The sequence below is a fragment of the Hemitrygon akajei genome, chromosome 5, assembly GCF_048418815.1.
Source record: "Hemitrygon akajei chromosome 5, sHemAka1.3, whole genome shotgun sequence".
NCBI classification, from domain to species: domain Eukaryota; kingdom Metazoa; phylum Chordata; class Chondrichthyes; order Myliobatiformes; family Dasyatidae; genus Hemitrygon; species Hemitrygon akajei.
In genome coordinates this window covers 45425503-45450829 of record NC_133128.1, presented here as the reverse complement: position 1 = coordinate 45450829, position 25327 = coordinate 45425503, and the positions used below count along the sequence as shown (strand labels likewise).

Sequence of the window (25327 nt, the reverse complement as noted above, 5' to 3'; positions counted from 1 at the left end):
TTCTTATGCATTCATTGATTAAACGAGAACTTGGATTCTTAAGTTGTTAACAACCTTGATCAGAAAATTGATGGCCGAAAAGCTGAGTACAGCTTTAAATACTCAGAATAAAGGGAATTTCAGAGTTTAGGCCTAGATAACTGAAGGCAAGAAAGCTACCTGGCAAGAAATTTGATATCCTTCTCAAGCATCGCTGTAGCAATTATGTACAGGTAAAACAGTAAATGAATTTAGAAAAATATTGTATACTATTAGCAGTACTTAGCAATCTTCCATCATTTGGAATTAAAGTTGGCTAGATCATATATTTTGTCTCATGTTCCATTACTGCAAACCACCTTGGAAGTTTATCAATTTCACTGCAAGTCAAATAAATTTCTTAATTATCCTTTAATAAACACAAGGGAGCTGGCCGTTTTATCAGATAGTCTTTATTGTCAAATAGGGACCAAAGGTCTACAGGTTCTTTGGTTTGTACAAAGCATGTACAGCAGCATAATCTGAAAACAAATTTAATATACAAACACTGCCAGTAACACCTCATTAAATCTGGAAATAAAAATGCAACTTTAAACTCCAGAGAGGTCTCAGTCCCAACATTCATGCTTTACTATATACCAGCATAAAATGGAAAAATAAATAGGTTGAGATAGTTCATTATCATTTCATTCTCAGGCTCTTGCAGGATAACTGGTTTTGAGTGTAAAACCCAAACAAAAATGTACACTGCACAAGAATTCCAGTGTATCATTCGCTCTGGCGTTTACATAATCCTGAATGCATTGAGTCTCATTTAGCTGCATATTTGTTAATGCAACATAAAACACCCACAAGACTGAGCTTACTTGTAGATCCACAAAAATACCCTCTCTAGATGTGATAATTTTCTAGTTAAATCCACTATGTGATTACAACAAACCATGAAGACCAGGAGGAGTACCTTAGGTTTGACTATCTGCAGTACTATTACCTCGCTATTTAGCCTGAGTTCTCCTCTTCCACTGACCATCACCTCCCATGTCCATATTTCCAATCCAGGTCATTTACTAGTGACTCTCTCAAAGTGCATAATTAAGTGTTTATTTGGAGGACAGGACCAGGTGCAGCTATGATGCCCCAAGGTATAACAACTCATTAACAACCTCACCAAATTGTGCAAGATATTAGGAGTCTGGCATTCCTTGTATACATTGCAACAAAAGTCAACAATATATAGAACTCACAGTGCAAGAAGAGAATCTAAAGTGAGTTTAAAATTCACAGAATGCTCCATTTTTCACATGCAAAGACATGTTCTGGAGACTGGGCACAATTCTTTTCACACATACAATTCAAACCAGGATTCACTGCCAAACATTGATAAATATTTGCAATAGATGTTGCAATATTCATATTTTGTACAATGCACTCCGATGGTCATAATACAATACTAGTTGCATTTTCTATTTGAATACTCTTAGCACTTTTGATGAAATTGTACTTTTTTGCTAGGCAGTGAAAAATAAATATCAAAAATAGATGGAAAGCCTTTCCATTTGCAAAGTTTATCCTATTTTCAGTTCCATGTATTCTAGAGCTGGTGTTTGGAAATACACATTTTTTTTATTAAAAAGATACAAATTGCCAATATTTTTGTCCCCTGCATTTAAAGTACAGCAATACTATGTTCACACTGGATCTGGAATGTGCACTGGACCAGGATTTCTGCACTGACTACATTTTTCACCTTTAGTGTAATGAAATCTCAAAGACAAAACCTCACCACTGTTTTCTTTAAAAAAACAAGTTCTGTATTTTGCCTGTAGTTGACTTTTTATTTAATGTGCCATGCAAAAAGAATTTATAAACTGAATATCCTTTCTGCTTTAAATTGCTTGCAGTATTTAAAATGAGTTATTAATGCCAGGTGATAAATAACATTTATTTGTTTTCAACACTCAAAGTATCTTCAGTTTGCTGCGAATGGTCAAAAGAACAATTCTCACATCTTGAAAGCTAAATGAACAAGAACCAAACTTCATCCTGAATCAAAGTGCAAATCAAATTTCAAACACCATCTTGATGCATAGTTTACAAAACTTATTCAAAGTGATCCAAATCCACAGAAAGGACAGTTTTCTTATCAGCTATATCCTAGCTTTAGACAACAGTCCGCAAGAGATTTTTCCTCCACCTGTTTCTTTATTCTGTGAATAAAGCTTCTGACAGACTTCAAATTGTGCTTCATCTGTCCTGACTCCAGTATACTCACTGAACATAGGGCAGAAGTGACACCTGTAGACCCCATACCCTCTGAAGCCCGTTTTACTGATTTGGAGAAGAGTACAATCATTTCCCTACATTTCCATTGCCTGGGAATATTATTTAGTTTAAAAAGGCTGATGCATGCAACCAAAAACAAAAACACTTAGTGCAGAATCAACAAAAGCATTAGCGCAATTTTCAGCACCAAAAATAATTCAACACTAACTCAACTCAAAGGAAGCACACTGAACTCAGAAACATGAACTAAATTGGCAGAGTATCATCTTGCTCTCCTCTATTTTCTGATTAGCTTAATACTATTAAGGGAGTGTGACAGTTCTAAAAATTATTAAAATGCTTTGTCAAAGGTTTGTTCTCCCTCAAGTTTGGAAATGGAAAATTTTATTATTTATTCAGGAGGCATAAATTCAGATCACAATTTCTTAGGATACTAAGAGCTTAGGTCACATGTAAATTAACCAACCAAATTTTTGCCTTCTACGCAATTTGGTTTTGAATTGGCACTTGGCAGCTTAACACCCCCATAATATAACAATACTTTTCTCCCAACACCCCCCAATCTACTTCAGAACTTGCTTATTAAAGCTGAGCACAATAAATTTCTGTCTGTGACCTACTAAATCAAAAAAAGTGGTGATAAATGCTCAATGTGCAGCCCTTTTATTTATTCACCATTAGATCAAGTTTCTTTTGTTTCCTTTTGTGGAGTATTTTTCAAACTGCTTACTTGTATTTTTGATCTAAAAATTTTTTTACAATACAGCTTGAAAGATAAACATTCTTTTTGAACTCCCTTCATAGAAAGCAAAAGTTTCATTTCCAGAACAGTATGACACAGTGTACTATCAGGACTCTTGCTAGAGACGAGTCTCCTTTAGATGTTCCAAACAATGTAGTGCCATTTGTTTTTGGATTTTCCCTAGACCAAAAATTAGTGTGCATATTATCATTGTATTGTCATTGCAGTTTAATACATGCAACATGTACAACAGCCAGAGGCTCGCTCCCTCGCTGCCATTAAGGCAAGTTGAACTGCATCAATCTGCACACAAGTCAACTGTGAACATAACATTGCTTACTAGTTGCATGGAAGCCAAGTAGGGTATGACTGTTGGTATGAGGTGGTACTGTGTGCTACATAGTAGTTGCTAAAGTTGGCATCACTGACATATGGAGCAGGCTGGTAATAGCAAGTTACGTTGGTAACACTGGGGATGATGTTCTGCTCTGCCAGCACCCTGAGAGCCAAAAGGCTGATTAGGTTGAGAGTCTGGCGCCTTTCGTGTCCCATCAGACAGACAGTGCTCTCATTCACAACATTTCTCAAGATCATCAAGTAGTCATATTTGCTTCTCTCCTCTCCGATGAAGTGGTTCTGGAGATACACTTCCAGTTTTCTTTGTTGTTCACTAATGTCCGGGAAATCAATAAAGAAGCGAGAACACATGTATCGCTCCAAGGATTTGATCACCTCTTCACTGGCTGGTTTGAACTCTCTCACCAGTAGATTACAATATTTCAGCAGTCCTCCTCCTCTGATCTCCTCTGGAGTCTTGGTTGCAATTAGTGTATTCCTGAGGTGACCTAATGCTTCTTCAAAGTCCCCATATACACTCTCTCCAATCACTGTTGGGTGAAAGTGCTCACTCATTGGGGTGTCAGAATAGTCATAGTAAAACAGAAGGGAATCCAAGATGATCTGGAAAGAGTCAACACTGAACTCAAACTGGCGACGGAGGGAATCCACAAATTTCAACTCTATATTCTTTCCATTATTGTTGCAGAGGGAGATTAAGCTCCAACGGTCTGTATCTGTGCAAACTTTTACCATTTTTTGCACGTAAGCCTCCTTGAGTGTAAGCGGTGTGATTCGTTCCTTATTGACACCTTCTGGAAGAAATTCCAACAGGCAACCCAAGACCACATCTTTTACCATCTGGAATTCGAGTTCTCCTGGTAGATTAACCCCAAAAATCAAGTCCAAATCTTTGTAGTTTAAGCCATTATCCTTTACTAGGACATGGCTAGCTGCTGACCCATTAAGACGGACGTCACGAACTGGAATCCCACTTTCCAAAAGCCTGTTTCTCACAGTCTTAACCACATCTTTCAGCCTGACTTCTAATGTTGGAAAATTCCCACGGCCATGAATAAGTACCACCTCAGTAAGGACATCATTCAAACTGCTGATCTGATCCCAGCTCAATACACTAGTGGCTTTACTTTCTGCCATACTGAGTCTTTGGTCTTCAATCAGCTGGAAAGAAACAAAAACAGGTAAACTATAACCTTATCTACTTTTATGTACAACTTCTTGAAAGATCAAAACAGCAATTAATACACCAGAGACAATCCAAATATTTTTCAGAAGCGAAAAGAGAACCACTAATTGAAAAATCATAAACACGAGTTGGCAGATGCTGGAAATCTACAGTAACACAGACAAAATGCTGGAGGAACTCAGCAGGCCAGGCAGCACCTACGTAAACAAGTTCAATTGGTGTTAACTGTACCCTTTCCTATAGATGCTGCCTGGCCCGCTGAGTTCTTCCAGTACTGTGTGTTGCTCGTTTTTCCAGCATCTGCAAACTCTCTCGTTTGCAACACTTGCAGAGGACTCTGGTCAGGCAGCATCTATGGAATTGAGTAAACAGTCGATGTTGAAGGCCAAGACCCTTCCTCAGGACTGAGAAGGGGGGAAGATACCAGAATAAAAAGGTGGAGGAAGGGGAAGTAGACTAGCCGGAGGAATGCTGGGTTGCTCCAGCATTTTGTGTTGCTTTGGATTTCCAGCATCTGCAGGTAATTGGTAAAGCCAGGCAGGTGGGAAAGGTCAATGGCTGAACAAAGATTCTGATAGGGGAGGCGGGTGGACAATAGGGAGGCGGGGGAGGGGGGAACCCAGGCAGAAGTAATAAGCAGGTATGAATTGAAAGGCCAGTGTGAGCAAAGGGGGTGGGGAAGGAGGAGAAGAGAAAGACACTTTTGCAGATGAATTACTCCAGCATTCTGTGTGCCACTAATTGTAGTCTTGTTCTGCTCATAAAGTCAGTTAAAAACACTTATAACAAATGCTCTTGCATCAATTAGATTGAGACCACAGTTTGGTGTTCTATCAATGACCAAAAGTGACTTTAAGAAAACTCCAAGCTTTTAGAAAATCCAATGCCCAAGATGAAATAAAAGAAATGACCGCAGCTACTGTATTTAGCTGGTAGCAATCCACCAGTTTTGTTTACAAAAATTAATTTGTTACATAGTACAATAACCAGACAGAAAATAACCAATGAGGTCATCTAAGTTCATGTCAGGGCACTTTGACAGCATTGCTTTAAGAGCCAGAGGTCAAAAAGAACTGAATCAATTGCTGCAACCATTCATGAGCTTCCAAGCAAAAACTGAAACTGAAAACTTTTGAAGTCCCCGAAACACTGAAGTTCTCAAAGTAGTTTTAAGAGCAAATAATATATCTAAAAGCTTGAGGTCATTACATGAATAATTTACAATTTAAGTTGAAATTTAAATAATTCGTCTATTTATACTGCAACTTCCATGCATTCCAGGCAGCCAGAAGACTTCAAAGCCAATATTTGTTTTTAAAAAGTCATCACTATGTAGGAAAAGCAGCCACCAGTGAAAATAATGCCAACTCCCACAGTAAGAAAATATTAGAACACAGACAGAGGCATGAGGACATTTAGGTGAATGCTTTTGCAGCATAATGCATCAATTTGTTGGAAATTAAACATCTAAAGGCTACCTCTCAGATATCAAACCTTAATAGTGAACTGAGCAGAGCAAATGGATATGATCTGCGCGAAGAACCAGCTCTGATGTGAGTCTAACAACTTCAGTGCACCGCGGACAGGAAAAGCAGTATGTATTTTGCATTTCTAACTATTGCAGGGTGCTAGTGGTTTTGCAACAACCCAAGGTGCTTGTTGGAGCTTTTCCCCAGACTACTCCTGCCACTTTGCAGCTTACCCAGTATATTCGATTCTCCCTTAAAGGATACTGTAATTCTTGTTTCAACTATTAAGAGGAATCTTAATTTTTTTTTTCCACATGATTTACCAATATCTTGCCAATCAAATTTTTTTCTTTCTCTCCAAGTTATACTTGCTACATTATTGTATTCTGTCAAAGTGCCAGGAATCACAAGTACAACTCTGCAATAGGTTGTTTCCGTCCTTGGTACCACTCTCTATTATATACTTGTTATAATATATGGTGAGGTCTTGACAATGCTTTCTAAAAACTACTTCTTGTTCTTATCACTTCATTACCTCTATTCATAAAAACTAGAATCAGATTCTATTTAAAGTAAAATATTTGTCTGCAATTCTATTATCAGTGAAATGGGAGCATGAACTATTGGTCATAGCTGATCTGCAGCATTCAGTAAATATATAATCACAGCCCTTGGCTTCTTCCTCAAAAATTAAGAACTACTTGCTTATCCATATGGGATTATACCTACTAGCTTGCCACTTCATTTCAAAATTTTGCTCCTCGCCATACAACTTTTTAACCATTTTTAAAACCAACAAAAAAAAATGCCTAGGTCACCTCAACACATCCCTAGAATAAAAAGTGGACTGATTAAGGAATCCTGGAAACTAATCCCTGGCAATCAACCAAAATGCACCTCATTTATCACCTTATCATTCAAGCAACTTTAAAAGTCATGGAATGGAAGTGAACTGTACTTTAATGGCACTTGCTGAAAATCAAGTTTAATTTCTCCTATTGATAGCTTTTAGTCAAACATTCAAATTTATCAAAATAGTTTGTGTTCAAAATTTACAGCTAATCATTAATAACACATGCATTTTTAAATTTGGACCAACTTAAGAGTAGATTTTATATAAACATAGAAAACCTACAGCACAATACAGGCCCTTTGGCCCACAAAGTTGTGCCGAACATGTCCCTACCCTAGAAATTACTAGGCTTACCCATAGCCCTCTTATTTTTCTAAGCTCCATGTACCTATCCGAAAATCTCTTAAAAGAGCCTATCATATCCGTCTCCACCACCGTTGCTGGCAGACCCTTCCATGCACTCCCCACTGAGTAAAAAACTTACCCCTGACATCACCTCTGTACCTTAAACCTGTGTCCTCTTGTGGCAACCATTTCAGCCCTGGGAAAAAGCTTCTGACTATCACACGATCAATGCCTCTCATTATCTTATACACCTCTATCAGGTCACCTCTCATCCTCCATCGCTCCAAGGAGAAAAGGCCGAGTTCACACAACCTATTCTCATAAGGCATGCTTCCCAATCCAGGCAACATCCTTGTAAATCTCCTCTGCACCTTTTCTATAGCTTCCACATCCTTCCGGTAATGAGGCAACCAGAACTGAGCACGGTACTCCAAGTGGGGTCTGACCAGGGTCCTATATAGCTGTAACATTACCTCTCAGCTCTTAAATTCAATTCCAAGATTGATGAAGGCCAATACACCATATGCCCTCTTAACCACAGAGTCAACCCGCACAGCTGCTTTGAGTGTCCTATGGACTCGGACCCCAAGATCCTTCTGATCCTCCACAGTGCCAGGAATCTTATCATTAATTCTATATTCTGCCATCATATTTGACCTACCAAAATGAACCACTTCACACTTATCTGGGTTGAACTCCATCTGCCACTTCTCAGCCCAGTTTTGCATCCTATCAATGTCCTGCTGTAACCTCTGACAGCCCTCCACACTATCCACAACACCTCCAACCTTAATGTCATCAGCAAACTTGCTAACCCATCCCTCCACTTCCTCATCCAGGTCATTTATAAAAAATCATGAAGATTAAGGGTCCCAGAACAGATCCCTGAGGCACTCCACTGGTGACTGACCTCCATGCAGAATATGACATGTCTACAATCACTCTTTGCCTTCTGTGGGCAAGCCAGTTCTCAATCCACAAAGCAATGTTCCCTTGGATCCCATGCCTCCTTACTTTCTCAATAAGCCTTGCCTTATCAAATGCCTTGCTGAAATCCATATACATCTACTGCTATTCCTTCGTCAATATGTTTAGTCACATCCTCAAATTCAATCATTATAATTCCTGGCTTATCTGAAATGAGAGCCCCTATAATGAATTCATAGAATATAGCACCAAAATTGCCCTTTTGGCCCACTTGCTCACAGTTGACTGGAGAACCTTCCCTAGACATCCCAAATGCCCATATCTGTCCAAGTCCTTCCCTTCTATTCAAATGCCTCTTAAATGCTACAGCAGAACCCATCTCAACCATTTCTAGTAGGTCATTTCAGATATTCACTACCTTTTCTGGAAGCAAGTTACCCTCCCAAGCCTTTTAAATCTCTCCCCTATCTTATGTCTGAACCTTCTAGAAATGGACACCCCAGTCCTAGTAAAAAGACCGGCTGCCCACCTTATCCATACTCATTCTGATTTTATAAACTTCTTTGAGGTCACTGCTCATTAATCTAACCTCCAAGGAATTAAAATCCAGCACAGCAACATCACCCTATTACTCAGATCTCTAACCCAGGCTAGATCCTAGGAAATCGCTTCAGCATCACCTGTTAAGTCATTCAAAATACCTTCAATCCCATAATGATTTGGTAGCCTACAGAATTCAAACAGAACTTCATTTTTAAAATAATTACTAAATTAATAAAATAAAGACTTTTCATAGCATCAAACAATACACTGTCCTAGGAGCATCTGAAAGTAGAGAATGCAACTTGAAAGCCCATTATGAATGGAACTATTAAAGAAAACTTCATCACTAATACACTACTGAACTACAAACATTGTTCATGCAAGTTTAAAAATAGTCCCAGCAATTATCCAAAAAATATTAAACATTACTTATTTAACAAAGTTAAAATGGAAAACAGTGATAACATAAATGTAAAATAATTTCTATACAAGTAGACCATAAATTAAGAAATAGACTTAAATTTACTTCCCAGGGAATAAAACTATTAAGTTATTTAATTCCTTTGCAGGAAGCCAAGTGAAGGCAAAATTGTAACTTTCACATTAGAAAGTAACTTATATAAGTCTAATCCCCAACACAAACACTAATGGTTAACAGGAGTTATACAACTAGACTGATCTATTCCCTAAATTAAGACCATCTAACAGTAGTAATGCAAAATTAATTAATACTATTAACATTATAAAACAACCTTCAGCCACCTGGAAAATAGGAAAAGAACTCTTTCAGTTATCTCACAGAACTACTTAACCAGTTTCACAGAGAAGGAAACTCCAGAATTACTCACGTTCCCTCACCCAACACAGAACACTAGCTTCTAATGAGTATCCTACTATCAGCCTTGTAGCAATTTATAGATTTCAGACCGCTTCACACACTATTGTGAGTGTACCGCTCCACCACACAAATAACTTTATCACAAAAAATTGGGAAGGGCAACAACCCGCCTTCAAAACAAAATGGCTCTTTTTTTTATTTGGCTTGGAAAAAAAACCTTCAAGCGCTTATTCTTTCCTTGGACTATTTCGCTGGCAAATAAAATTAATCCGAACGCCCTGCCTGATTGGCTACTTGTTCACGTGCTGATTGGATCCTCCGCGATGATACAGTTACCTCGGGGAATCTAAAGTTTCTGCATTTTAAGGTGCTGTTCTCCTATATCTGAATTATATAACTGTGACTGTACAGCAACATTATACTTAAACACTTACCAATATTTCACATTAGGTATACCATCAAGAAATTTGCACTTGCAACGTAAAAAAACCCTATAAGATCAAACTCGGAAATCAAAATAGATTTGATAAAGCATATATTCATGTTTTTGCCTTTTAAATGTTCTCCTATTAAAGTATTCTAACAAATTGTCTTCTTATTCGTTCCATGGTTAAAATAATATAAAATAAAAAAATAAACTATTACGTTGTGATAAGAGTATTTAAGATCATAAGAATGTTCGGCTCCCTCGAGGGGAGTGTGGAAGGGGGAAGGGGGTGCGAGTTTGCCGATAGACGAGCAGTAGAGTTGCCACATTCATTGTTGCCTTTAAGGTTCTCGCAACTGGTTAGTATCACTAGGGTAGCATAACGGGCGTATGCAAGTATCCCTTGCTTCTTTTTAAAGGGTAATATTAACTGTTTCTTAAGAGGGGGCTTTATTGAAAAATCTACTGTTTTCGTATCAGACGTTACAGAAAGATACATCAAAAGTTGCTCGTGAGGAAGTAGTCTTCTTATTGCGAACCCTACACACTTGACACTTCATCGAGCCGCAACCCGTGGCTGGGCAACGGCTCCCTCTTTTGGAGAAACTGTTGATCGCCACTTGAAGGCTCCTATTGAGATCAGATTGCCACTTTTCCAATGGCACAGAACTTACAGTGCCCCTTCAGACTGCACTAAATCTGTGATATTTGAAAGCGGAAGCGGGCTGCAGTGACAAGGTGATGGAATCAGCGGACAAGTGGCAGATTAAATGACCCAAAGCTAGTAGGAAAAAACGAGAGGCAATATAAACGGAATTGTAAAAATCGAATTTAAACTGCAAACGTAATTCTAGAGGCGCTGAGGAGTACAAAAATCTGGAAGTATACATGACGGCATGTGGGATTATACATCAAGGCACAGAGTGTACAGGAGCAAGAAAAAAAACATACACCTCCTTGTAAAACATGGCTTTGATAACAAATGGAATACTGTGCTTAGTTCTGGGCACCACACAATAGGATGCACAGCAGACTTATTAGAATTATTCCAGCGATGAGTTACAATTCTCTTAAAGGGCTTGAGAGGATATATGCTCCTGATTTAGAAGGCTAGGACTGGGGCCATTTTAGACAACAATGAGGAGAAACCTCTTCAGTCAAAGTGTGGTGAACCTTCAGAATTTCTCTACCATGGGGGCTATAGTGGCTTGTATATTGTGTTCACTGGAAACACAGATCAATACATCTCTGGATGTGAAGAGAATCAAGTGATAAGAGATGCTACAGAAAAGTGGCATTGAGGTAGAAAGTTGCTATGATCTACACGGCAGTCAAGCTCCTGTTCCTAATTCTGAGGTTCTTCTGAAGGGCTTCAATTACTAAGTGGAATGGAGAAGCTGGGGTATTCTGCTTGCAACAGAGGAGGTTGACAGGGCAAGTGGTGGAGAAATTTAAAGTCATAGAAGCTGTTTACTTGGGAAGAAGGACTAAGAGGTGGGGACATTACAAGGTAGGTCATTTGCAAAACAACAAAACACAATGACAGATTTTAAATGCATCAGTGGTTCAGATCCAAAGCAGGATTATCAGGAGAAAATTGTATTAGCTGAAATGGAACCAAGTGAGTGCAATGGCAATGTAGCCACAAGACTTCAGGAAGGACTGAAGGAATAGGCCCAGCTGGATTGCTGTTGTTTGGAGCGAGTACAGATTGAATCCCTTCTTCCCTAATTTCACTTACTCTGTTAAGAATGCTTACATTATTAAAGTTATGATTGTTTAATTTTAATTTTTAGTGCAACTTCATTACAAAGGATCCAGACCATAAGAATTATCCAAGTGGGCCTCCTGATTGGTTGTTTCCATGTTGATGAGAAATGCTTAAATAGAATAGTAGATTGGTGAATGGGTGCCTGTGTATTTGGAGTAGTAAAGCTGTTATGTGTACTATTAACATACATTATATCCAAACAGATTACCCTAAGATCATAGGACAGAGGAGCAGATGTTAGGCCATTCAGCCCGCCGAGTCTGTTCCACCATACTATCATGGCCGATTTATTTTCCCTCTCAATTTCTTTCTTCTGTCTTCTCCACTTAACCATTCATGCCCTTACTAATCAAGAATCAACCTCCATTTGAAATATACCCAATGACTTGGCCTGAGGCAATGAATTCCACAGATTCACCACCCTCTGGCTGAAGTTTTTCCTCATCTTTGTTTTAAAAGTAGGTCCTTCTACTTCTGCTTAGAGTCAGCATGGCCTTGTGAAAAGCAGGTTGTGTCTTACGAGCCTGATTGAATTTTTTGAGGATGTGACTGATCACATTGAGGAAGGAAGAGCAGTAGATGTGGTGTATATGGATTTCAGCAAGGCATTTGATAAGGTATCCCATGCAAGGCTTATTGAGAAAGTAAGGAGGCATGGGATCCAAGGGGACATTGCTTTGTAGATCCAGAACTGGCTTGCCCACAGAAGGGAAAGAGTGGTTGTAGATGGGTCATATTCTGCACGGAAGTCAGTGACCAGTGGTGTGCCTCAGGGATCTGTTCCAGGATCCCTACTCTTTGTGATTTTTATAAGTGACCTGGATGAGTAAGTGGAGGGATGGTTTAGTAAGTTTGCTGATGACACAAAGGTTGGAGGTGTTCTGGATAGTGTGGAGGGTTGTCAGAGGTTACAGCGGGACATTTGACAGGATGCAAAATGGGCTGAGAAGTGGCAGATGGAATTAACCCAGGTAAGTGTGAGGTGGTTCAATATGGAAGGTCAAATATGATGACAGAATATAGTATTAATGGTATGACTCTTGGCAGTGTGGAGGATCAGAGGGATCTTAGGGTCTGATTCTGTAGGACACTCAAAGCTGCTGCGTAGGTTGACTCTGTGGTAAAGAAAGCATACTGTGCATTGACGTTCATGAATCGTGGGATTGAGTTCAGGAGCCGAGAGATAATGTTGCAGCTATATAGGACCCTGGTCTGACCACACTTGGAGTATTGTGCTCAGTTCTGGTTGCTTCACTATAGGAAGGATGTGGAAACCATAGAAAGAGTGCAGAGGAGATTTACTAGGATGTTGCCTAGATTGGGGAGCATGCCTTATGAGAATAGGTTGAGTGAACTTTTTTCCTTGGAGCGACAGAGGATGAGAGGTGACCTGATAGAGGTGTATAAGATGATAAGAGGCATCGATCATGTGGATAGTAAGAGGCTTTTTCCCAGAGCTGAAATGGCTAGCACAAGAGGGCATAGTTTCAAGGTGCTTGGAAGTAGATACAGAGGAGATGTCAGGAGTAAGTGTTTTTACACAGAGTGGTGAGTGCATGGAATGGGCTGCCAGTGACGGTGGTGGAGGTGGATACAATAGGTTTTTTAAGAGACTCCTGGACAGGAATATGGAGCTCAGAAAAATAGGGGGCTATGGGTAACCCGAGGTAATTTCTCAGGTAAGGATATGTTTGGCACAGCTTTGTGGGCTGAAGGGCCTGTAGTATGCTGTAGGTTTTCTATGTTTCTACTCTTGAGGCTGTGTCCTTTAATCCTAAATCCTCCCACAGCCTCTCCACATCTACTCTATCTAGGCCTTTCAGGATGTGGTAAGTTACAATGAGAGACCCTCTCTTTCTTCTAAATAGCAGTGAGTGCAGGTCCACAGCCATCAAACGCTGCTTAAATGTCAACCCTTTAGTTCCCGGGATAATTCTCATAAACCTCCTCTGGACCTTCTCCAACACCAGCACATCCTTTCTTTAACATGGGGTCCAAAAGTACAAATGTGGTCTGACCAATGCCCTGTAAAGCCTCAGCATTATACCCTGGTTTTTATATTCTAGTCTTGAAATGAATGCTGACATACACATTACCAGGCTTGATTTCCAGCCTAAATTCATGGCTGAAAGTTTTCCTATATTCCATTAAGAACACATGTGCTATTCTCCAAAACAGAGTTTACCCAACCAGCCTAATTTGATTTTGAAATATCTCATAAGTCAGTACTGTGTTTCAGAAGTATTGCACTTTTTAGCCACTTATTCAAATCAAGTTGTACTGTCTGCCACGGAAGCGTTCTCCTAACTGGTTACAGTTCCAGGCTGGTACACTAGGGGATTCCCCCTCCCATTAACTTTGCAGAGGTGGTACATCAGCGACTGACTGCAGTGGTGATCATTAGTTTCCACTGATCTATGAGACACCTTCTGATGCTCATTACACAGGAAAGAACTTGTATTAACATAACTTTAAGACAATAAAGTGTTCAAAGAGTTTCCAGCCAATGAAGATTTTTTGAAGCACAATCACTATTGTATGTCTAGAAAATATACTCAGTGGCCACTTTATTAGGTACAGCTCCACAACTGCTCATTAGTGCAAATATCTAATCAGTCAATCATGTAACTCAATGCATTAAAAAAGGTCAACGTAGTCAAGATGTTCAGATGTTGGGAAGAAATGTGGTCTAAGTGACTTCGACCATGTTACAGCCACAGTGATCGTTAGTGCCAGATGAGATGGTTTGACTCTGCTGATCTCCAAGGGTTTTCATGTACAACAGTCTCTGGGGTTTACAGAGAATGGTGCAAAAAGCAAAGAACCATCCCGTGAGTGGCAGTTCTGTGGGTGAAAAGCCTTGTTAATGGGAGAGGTCAGAGGAGAATGGTCGGGCTGGCTCAAGCTGACAGTGACTCACATAACCACGTTACAACAGTGATGTGCAGGACAGCATCTCTGAATGCACAACACATCGAACCTCGAACGGAATGGGCTACAACAGCAGATGACTGTGAGTTCCACTCCTGTACCTAATAATATGGCCACTGAGTGTAGGTTCACAATGGTTTGCTAAGCAATATGTAACCACATAATTTGTCTTTTGGTTGAGAATTTCAACAGAAGCCCTGTTTTTTATTGCCTAAAGAGGAGATAAAAGTATTAAGATCATCATTTTAAAGAACACGAGGGCTGTAAAATTTAATTTTCGCTTTAGCTGGTTCCTTTTCAATGTGATTGAGAGAGAGAGAGATAATAATTTAGCTTCATGAGCCAAATACTTGGATCATGCCCTGGGGCAAGATTCATCCTAAACACAAATGAGATTTACAGCAGTAAGCACTTCATGTGACAGCTTAAACAGCACTACTAATTCAATAAAGATACTTACACCATTATTTAATTTTTTAAGCTAGTTACATGATGTCTTTCACACCTGTAGCATGCTCCGAAGTAATACACGATCTGTTAGCTACATCCTTTGCAATGCAACGATGGGCTTGAAGGAATGTGCAGCTGCGGGTTTGCTGATAAGAATCTCAATATCACTATGTAGAAAATCTGCTTTGGTGGGAATTGTTACAGTACAGTGTAAATGTCCGCCACAGTTGTGTCCAATGGCTACAGCTATGCGATGAAAAGTAACTTTATGATTTATATTTACCTCCACAGGCAGACAGTGCCTGGGTGATAAGACTGATGAGAATTTAGCACTTCCTCGGCACTGTAGAGCCAACCTGAATTTGTGTGCTCACTTTCCTGAATTGGAGCTCGTGCCTATGACTAACCGATCCGTTAATAGTACTGACACTGAAGCAAGTCAGCTCTTAACAGAGGAGCAAGGGAAGGCCCAGGGGTGCACACCTGACTGAATACACAACACCAGACTCTACTTTTTGTGTGAATGGAGGGAGGAAGCAATATCAAATAGAATCAAACTAAAGCTCCAACATTTATTTTGGATTATGATTATCTACAGAAGATGTTACTGGCCATTCTCTGGTACTCACTAAACAAACCTTTATTCGGCCGTGAACTTTGACAGTGCCAACAGACTACGCAGTTATGAAGGAATTATTGTCTAGGTTTAGACATTTTCAACCAAGTTCCCATAACTCACAGGGAGCTTTTGTTCAGAGATCAGTATCAGAAAGTCATGCAGGATTTTCAGTTTCTCCCTCTGTGAAAATTACCTATTTAATTAATACTGCAAATTGAATCTAGGATATTTCCGTATGGCTTAGCTGAAGAGTGACTTGGATCAACGTTAGAAATTACTTTGGTTATAATATTGTGAAATGAATATACCATATAATATAAATGTCCTGTAACTCAATTATACTATTCACAAAATTGTTACTTCATATTTACAATAGAATTATCTAAATAGTAGAAAATAAAATTTATACTGGTAAAATTGCTGTTAGTCGTTGGGGAAGAATAGATCTCAAACTGACCTTCATTTACAGTTACATTACTATTTGGAAAACTGAGGATGGGGGCCACTGAGGTACTACTTGACTGTCACACATCTTTAAAGGACAGGAGCTCCATGCCCTGGCTGGTTACAGTACCCACGTTATAACAGCAAGAAAGAAATCTGACATTGGGACTGAAAATATTTCCACAGCTGTGACATCACTATGACATCATAAAACATCTCATCTGATTTCACCAGTTGAAAAAAGCACTGATTATACTTTTTTTCCCACTTTTCATTCAGCACTTTCAAATACTATGCATGGAATGTATATGACGTAGACTTCACTTCAGTATAAAATTGTTAGCATGTGAGCCTGTCACATAATATATTCCTGACTTTATAGTTCATGAATCAGTCTCATTCACAAAGCTGTTTATTTTAACTTGCAAGGCCATAAACATTGTGCTTATTAGAAACATGTGATCAAATCATTAGGTTTCTTTGATTTCTCTCAGTCAAGCACTGTATAATTGTTCTCTTAAGTCTAATTAAGGCTGCTTCCTCTGACTTGCCATAAGAGAATTGCTTAGTCCATTCCATGGCATCACCCCCACAATTCTTATCTGTGCCCCCATTATGATGAAGGTTGGAGAAGCTTGGGTATTAATCTGAGATTGTTACTCTCTAACAAGGTATTTACTAGATAGTTCAATGACAACAGGGCATAATTTTTGCCAGATAAGTTGTGGGGGCTGCTAATGTAATATGTGCAGCCATATGATAACTTACTCAAAAAATAGTGGCCCAGATCACAAGAAAAGAGGAGTAAAAATGGGAAGAGAAAACAAATGAGAGAAAAAAAGAGAAGTGGAAAAAAGATTGAAACTGAATTCCCAAGTGCTAGGCACTCTCCTTGTGCTCTTTGTCACTGATGCCATGTGATGTAACTGGAGGTGTTTCATCCATCCGATTCCAAAAGCCTATTGAATGTGTAAAGTTGGCAATCAAGAAGATGCCTTTTAATGGGTTACTTTACTTGATGGCTTATGTGGTCTAGTATACACCTTGTTCCTTCTGCAGAATAATAGCTTTGTGATGTCAGTTTGCCATTGCATGCAGCAAAAGACATGAACTATAATCATATGCATGGCCACTTGCATTCATTACCGTGCCAAATCCAGTTTCAGTAGTTTCATGGAGACAGGAACACTGGTGTCATTCCTCTGGGATCTCAAAAGCAATATAAAGGTACACTTGGTACTCCAATATAAATGATTGCAAGTAAAGAAAGAAAATGGCTTGCATTTATTAAGGTACATTCCACAATGCAAGATGCCTTAAACTCAAAGAGGTACTTATGAAATATTATCATTGTTGCATTGTAGGAAACACAACACCCAATTTGAATGCAGGAAATTTTCAGAAATAGTGAAGACATAAGTGCATTAGGTATTGGTTGGTGGATATAGCACGTGTTGGGTTCTTTCTGCTCTTCTTTGAGCGGTGCAGGGGTCTTATTTTACATACCCTATAGGACACGTGGAGCTTTGTATCTGAAAGGCAGATGATATTAATATATAAATTTGACCAGTTACCTACCTTTAGATAACTGCTTGCTAGTAACTTGTTCACAGTTTTCTCAATCTGGAATCAGTCCTTCACTTCCTACAATCCACAAAAATGACCTAAATGAAGAGATTAAAAGTAGAAATTCCTTTGTTTGCTTTTGACATACAATGCTGGATTGTGGTGAGATATTGGTCTAAGAAAATAATACAGAAAGAAGCCATTTTAAAAAGCATCAATATCTAAGGAAACTTGGAATGAAATTTTTAAACTGGTTAATCCTTCATCGCTATGTGCTCGTCATTAACTCATACAATTTAAGGTGGTACATAGAGCTCATATGACTAAGGATAAGCTATCTCGTTTTTATTCAGATATATCTCCCCACTGTGACAGATGTAATAATGGAGAAGTTTCATTAATTCATATGTTTTGGACTTGGCCGAATCTTGAAAAATATTGTAAGGAAGTTTTTCAAACTTTTTCCTTACTTTTTAAAGTCAATTTTAAGCCTAACCCTCTGACAGCCCTACTCGGTGTTGTTGCAGGACAAGATAGTAAACTGAAGGCATCTGATTTACATATTTTGGCCTTTAGCTCTCTTATAGCTAGGAGGACGCTTTTGTTTAAATGGAAAGATGTTTTTCCTCCTACTCATGCTCAATGGTTATGTGATGTTATGTCATGTTTAGATTTAGAGAAGATTCGTTGTTCAATTTCTGAATCTCGTCAAGACTTTCAAATATTGTGGGGACCTTTTCTGAATTATTTTCAAAACCTTCTATTTGTTGTTTAAACTCAGATGTTGGCTATTATTAATTTTTATTATATGAGAAGATATTTTACCTTCTTTCTCCTTAATAAACAGCTTCAGTCATGGTAGGGGTTAGAATCTTTTTTTGTAAAAAATTAGTATATTTCAATATAACTACTGATTAACTTGCATGAATACAGAGTAATGAGATTGTTATTATGAACAGATATAATGTAATTGGTAGTTTTTAAAATCTTTTGACCTTTTATATACACTTTCTAATACTCTGTATTCTTCTACGTAGAAACTAATAAAAATATTGGAAAAGTAAAAGCTTGTATTCTGAGAACTTAACAAGTCCTCAAAAAAGAAGGGAAATCAAGAAAATTAAGAATCAACTATTTATTTTTGACATTGTGATTCCTGTTACATAAGTCAATGTGGTACTCCATTTGGGCACAGCAAAGTCCCATTAGCAAAAAAATGACTAAGCACTTAATTGTATTTTCTTGATATTTATTAAAGTAAGAATGTCAGCATAGGCAAATTATGAACCCTTCCTTGCCAGAAAATGCAGTCGATTCCTGTGAATTGGGCCATTGGTTAATCGGGGCAGACTCTTATTTGGGACATCTCTTAAAGAACAAAAACTAATCAAGAAAATAGCCAGGATTCCCTTCGTTCATTTGGGACACTATACTGTTTAATTGGGGCAGGAGACTGTTGCCAAATAGTTTCTAACTAGTGTTAGACGTGTGCACTTTGCAGCCGTTAGATACTACACAGTGCTCAGAACAAACTGTTTTTAAATAATGTCAGTTCTGTGTGTTTGTGTTCAAAAAGCAGTGATTTTTGTCACTGATAGTTGGTGAGAAATAAGTAGCAAGACAATTCAGAACTGTTTTGCTCACTGCGGTTTCAAGCATTGATTGCCAGAAATGGCCTGAAGTGAAAATGAAACAATTTGACTACTTCAACAAGTTAGGGACTGTGAAGAATTTGAAGGTATCAACAATCATCTTGAATGTTACAATGAAAATGACGATGCATTCGTTTGAAGCATTCCATTTGAAGGCAGCCCATTATCTGCATTAGGTGACTGTGCTGATTTTGTTCATTTATATCAAGATCACACATACACTGGATGAATTCCTCCAACGTTAAGTTCTAGGAACTAATACTCAGTTTTATGGTACTGTAGTAGTATTGATAGTGTTCTAATGTGTACTGTATTTCATTTAAATACATAATTTGTTACTTAGTTAAATGGTAGTTTGTCTTTTTTATACCTTTTTAACCATTTCCATGGAACTTCTCTGTTGTGTCCCAATTAACAGGAATCCATTGTAATTTTAATTTCCATGTCAATTACCCTAATGTAGTTTCTAGGGTAAATTGCAAACATTTTGTCAAATTATGTATAACTTTTTGTCGTCAACACCCATTTTTAAAATGCAATTTCAAAATGCCAAGGCGTTGATCGATGATGAGAAAAGGAAGCTAAGTATCTACAGCAGAATTAGATCCAAGTATACTTGCAAATACCCTGAGAGAAATCAAATATAATGGAGCAGATCATAAATCATGGCTTGTAGTTTAGGAAAAACATTTGCCAGTCCTCAGTGGCTATTTTGTATACATATTCAATTCTTCAAATAGATCTAATGAATATGACTTGTGAACAATATATTATTGATATAATTCCACTTTGATGTCCTGAAATAAGAGGAACTGGATGGTTATCTGATTGTTTTAAGATTCTAGATCAGAAAATGGCCCGATGCACTGGTTCAGAATTGCCACTGATCATTCTCTGCTCTTCCACCATGCTGAATCCCAACCTATATGTTACTTTTGAACCTGAAGTGAACTTTAAATTATTTAGTACTTCAGAGGCCCTATTGATCCACTCAGTAACACTATCCTGTCAGCCTTAATGGTAATGAAATCTGTGTGCAACTCTTTTTAGTGACAAATAGAATATTGGAACTTAATTATTTACATTTGCCGTTGAATGGTCAATGCGGACTCGGTAGGCAAGGGGCCTGTTTTTATGCTGTATCTCTTTATTACACTAGACCCTATATCACCTTTTCAATTAAACTGTGGGATGTGGGGAAAGCAAATGACTGGAGCTGAGGGAAGACAATTCTAACTTTATTGAACGGCGGAACAGGGTTCAGAGAACCAATGACCGACTGTTCAGATTTTGTATGCTCTTAGCTTCATCTTTTGCTCACCATTATCTCACCATTCAGATTTCTGCCTAAGGGTTTCACAGCCCTATTTGCCTACCACATCGACACTAACACAATAGCTTTCTTTTGCAAAACAATTTGGGTCACAAAATCAGCATTTGTGGCTTTGTGAGGCTTTTGCCTTCACGCATGGTTCAGGTTGTTCCTTAGTGCATTCAGGACTTTTTGTGGCCATAATATCTTCATGATCCGTGTACACAAATGACTAGCTATCTTCAAAATCACTCTCTCTCTGGCTTGTTGCCATTCAGTAATTATTCTGTCCAAATTAGCTGACCTCACATTTAGCAGTCTCAAAATCCATTTGGCAAGGTTCTGCCAGTTTATTCAATCCATTCATGTTTTATTGTAAATTGATTCTTTTACACATGCTGCTTAAAATGCTACCCAGCTTTGTGGCTTTAAATAACACGGGTATATTGCTTTTTATTCCAACATGTAACTCATTTAAAAATAACGTTAATATTCATCTTTGCAACATAGACCCTTGCAAGACACCAATAAATATAAGCTATCAATGTGTATTCTTACCATCAACATACTCAGCCATTTTACAGCCTTGGAGTGTTTCAGTGAATTTCCCAACAAATCAATGAAAATCAATGTCAGCTGAGAATCTCTTATAAGGAATCTTATCAAATTTCTTCTCAAAGTCTACAACAAAATCTTACAATTCTCTACTTCAGTCAGCTTTCACTCCTCTTGTCTGATGCCTTAACACAAGCGCATTCTGCCCCCTGCTAACATCTAAGCTGCCTACTGTGTCAGTATTTGTGATAATGATGACTGCAGGCGTTACAGTGAGTGAAGGAGGGTTTTCATCTTCACCCTCATAATTTTATCATCAGCTCAGAAAGGTGCAGGTCTTTTCCACCTAAATAAGCACAGGCATGAAGGTAGGGTTGTATTGCAGCCATTGGGCTGCATGCATCCTATGATCTGCTAATCAGAAGGGACTGTGGGATTGGGATGTAAACAGAATTAGCATTGTGGATACTGTTATCTCCTATGCTCTGTGCCAGGGCTCCCATGATGGGATGAAGTCTCTCCACCACGTCTGAGGTGATCCGCCTGTACTGGTTTGCTAATGCTGCCTGCCCTTGTGCATCACCCTGTCGTGCAAGAGAATGGGACAAAAGCATATGAGTTAGTGACATGCAAGGTGTGATATTCCTGTCTTCGATGACTGGTCAGCAGCATATGCATGCTGAGCGATGTAGATGTGAAGTTTACAGTAGGGATAGGCAGGTAAAATGCATTGTGCCATTTGAACGATAAGGATAATTAATGTTTGATTGAAGCTGTTGGTGTGTGTTGAGAGAAGGGTGCATTGAGCTTTGATGGTGTACTGCATTTGAAGATACAGCTACTGAATTGGGCCACAACTTTGAAATCATTGAACGTCTCCGTCCTCAATCATTGCTTCTAGCTTTCATACAACAGATGCCTTCCACCCCCCCCGCAGACTTTCTCTGCTCCTGGCCTTTGTGGAAGAATGACATCTATGATTCTCTCCGTGCCCTCCAGCAAAACTTTAGTGCATCAGAAAACCTTAAGGCCTGTCCTTTCCTTAAGTCATGAAAGCCGTTGTTTATTGTTTCCCTCGGCAGAATGAGTTCCACAATGCCTGTCCATGGCCATAAGTCACCAAATGGTGCACATTAGCTTTAAGAGAAGTTGAATATCAAGACAAACAGCGGCTAATCAGTGTGATTGACGCAGGCCACTGGAGCAATAATGCCAGTGACCAGACATAGGAACAGTGAAATGCTGCCTGTATCAGACGTAATGGGAGCAAGTGCAAGGTGATCCTTGGATGCATTGCTGGTGACTGAATTTAAAGCCCTAAAACTTTGGTGATGTTACTGTTATTTCAGCTGAATGAGAAAAATATCAATAAAATCCATATACAGCTAAGAAATAACAATGTACCACAAGTAAGCTTTTGTTAATTCATTATCCTGAAGAAAGCAGACAAATCAGCTTCTCCCAGGCTTCTGAAAAATATTATCATAAACCAGCAGTGCCTGGTTTGTGTTTGTTGGAGTTACCTCTTCCCTAATCAGTGACACTCTTCAACTATAAAACGACAATTGAGAATCCATGAAGTAAACCCAGTCTTTTACAATATAACATATTTGAAAACCTCTGCATACCTTATTTTCTATTGTATTCTTGTATTGTACTCATCTTCGCAAAATATAGTTGGGTTTTAATTTGAGACATTGGTGAATGCTTGTTAGCAAAGAGAACTGAAATGGCAGCATAAATTAAAAAGCTTGTTGTTGTTCTGATAGTCTTTAGAAAAGTCTGTATGCATGTATGTATGCAGAGTTGACAAATCTGGATATACAGTGGATTCTGGTTAATTGGGCCATCGTTTAATTGGAACAGAAATTATTTAGGACAACTCTTAAGAGAATGAAAGCTAAATAGAGAAAATACCCAGATTTCCTTCATTTATTTGGGATACTATGATGCTTAGTTGGCGCAGGAGATGGTTGCTGAACAGTTTCTATATGACTAGCAACAGTCATGCACTTGTGTGGCCATTAGACACTAGACTGTGCTTACAGCAATCAGTTTTTAAATTGCATCAGTTGCGTGTGTTCATGTTCAAAAAGCAGAGATTTGTGTCACTGATAGTTGGAAAGAAATAAGTAGTAAGATGTTTGAGAACTGTTTTGCTCACTGTGGTTTCAAGCATTCAGGCTTGGAGATGCTAGAAAAGGCCAGGAGTGAAAATGAAACTATTTCACTATTTCAATAAATTCTAAATTATGAAGAATCTGAAGGTATCTTGAATGTTACAATGAAAAAGAAGATCTGAAGGACGGAATTGTCTAAAGCATTGTATGAAGGCAGAAGCTGGCTGCACTGATTTTGTTCATTTTGGTCAATCAAAAGAACACTGCTGATGAATTCCTCTGTCAATAACTATTAGGAACTAACACACCGCTTTATAGTACTGTAGAGGTATTGGTACTGTTTTAATATTTTCTGTATTTTATTTAAATACATAATTTATGACTCAGTTAATACATAATTTATAGAACTTTGGCTAATTGGACCAGCTGCTTAATTGAGCCAAAATGTACTAGTCCCAATGTGTCCCAATTATCTGGAATCTACTGTATTTCAGGAATGTCATTGAATTACCTTTTACCTCCAATTGAATCCATCCATTGATTTTGTGAATGGTCAACCAACATCATCACCCTGTGGTTCACCTTCTTTTGGAACATGTGGGTGGTTCATGATGGTTGATTGGGGTTGTCGTTACATTAGCATGAGTTTTAAATCCCACCATGACATCAATGAAGTTTAGATTCAATAAATTGGGAATAAAAGGCTAGTATCAGAAGTGGTAACACTAGAACTCCAGGATTGTTGGAAAAATGCACCTGGTTCACTAATGCCCTTCAGGGAAGGGAATCTGTGGTCCTTACACAGTCCAATCTAATTATGGCTCTAGTCCCAGTTACATTGTTACCTCCTCCGTTCAAGCGCAAATAAAGTCTGGCACTTTCAGTGAAGGCTATATCACAAGAATAAATAAGTTGAAAAGTCATAAGAACTTATTTCCACTCTTCAAAGTCTCTATAGTAAATAGCGCTGTTTAAAGACATTTACAAGTATACAGAACTTTTTTAATGTATCTATGATTTTTGTCCTGGGTGCTACCAGCAGGGTGTGAAAGATTAACATTCAATTCCTGGGGACACCAAGACAATCCTGAAGTGTTGGCAACCCTGCATATGGAAAGAAAGACAATGGTTACCCTATTTTTTTTTACAATTTGCAGCCCCATAATTTAGTTAAATTAAACAGTACTTAGATAAGAATGGCTGCGCTTTGGTCCCAAAGATTATTTTGTAAATATGTAATTCAATTTGCATTAAATAATTGACCAAATAGAATAACTTAGTAGTGGTATGAAATCTACTGCATTTATGTAGTTACAGATCTTAAATGTAATGGAGCAGTTTCAACAGGGGAGACTGTTTATCCTCTCTCTCAAGAGGAACTTTGATTTTAATCCAAACAACACAATAATTAACCTGAACCTTAAATATCATAGGTGACATCACACATCCTGTATTTTTTTGGAGTCTGCCCGGATATCCGGGGAACAGGGGAGGGATCATTGTAATAAAGCTATTGGGATTTGTCAAATGCATTTAAATAACTTTCTTTAGAGTGTTCAACAAAGTAATATACAAAAACTATTTTGTTAGTGTGACACTATGCAGGGGAGAGATGAGTGGCAATCTCAGAAACAGAGAAATCAGAGAAAAAAGTAGTGGATCATTCTGGGTCTTATTTGGGAGAGCCGAAGATTTGGGATGCTCAGTAATATTTTGTATATTTGGTTGTTTTTCAGTTCCATAATATGTCTTAAAACAACAAGATGAGTTGTTTGAATAGGACCCCAGTGCACAGGATAAAACTTTATTCACCTCCTTCCAACCTTTGAGCAAAAATGAAACAATGTGATTTCTTTAAAAATTACACTGATATTGCCCCTAGTCCTGTGAAGAAGCCCAATGTTGTGTATCCCATACAATGGGAATGGAGATAAGACAGACCCCTCCCCCACCAACCT

At 38.4% G+C, this 25327-nt stretch overlaps 1 protein-coding gene across 4 annotated transcripts in view; it reads right to left on the bottom strand.

Moving 5' to 3' along the window:
- Positions 1-415: 415 nt before the first annotated feature.
- tent5c (terminal nucleotidyltransferase 5C) overlaps positions 416-25327 on the bottom strand; it is a 27497-nt gene continuing 2585 nt past the window's right edge. Inside the window, exons 2-3 of one of the 4 annotated variants that reach the window (XM_073045421.1) lie at positions 17743-17828; positions 416-4522 (exon numbers count right to left, since the gene is read on the bottom strand). In XM_073045421.1, coding sequence (XP_072901522.1) covers positions 3344-4498 — 1155 coding nt within the window. In that variant the 5' untranslated portion in view covers positions 4499-4522; positions 17743-17828 and the 3' untranslated portion in view covers positions 416-3343. Of the gene's footprint in view, positions 4523-9446; positions 9601-17742; positions 17829-25327 lie in introns of those variants that run through there. The other 3 variants (XM_073045422.1, XM_073045424.1, XM_073045423.1) reach the window with 3 other exon arrangements.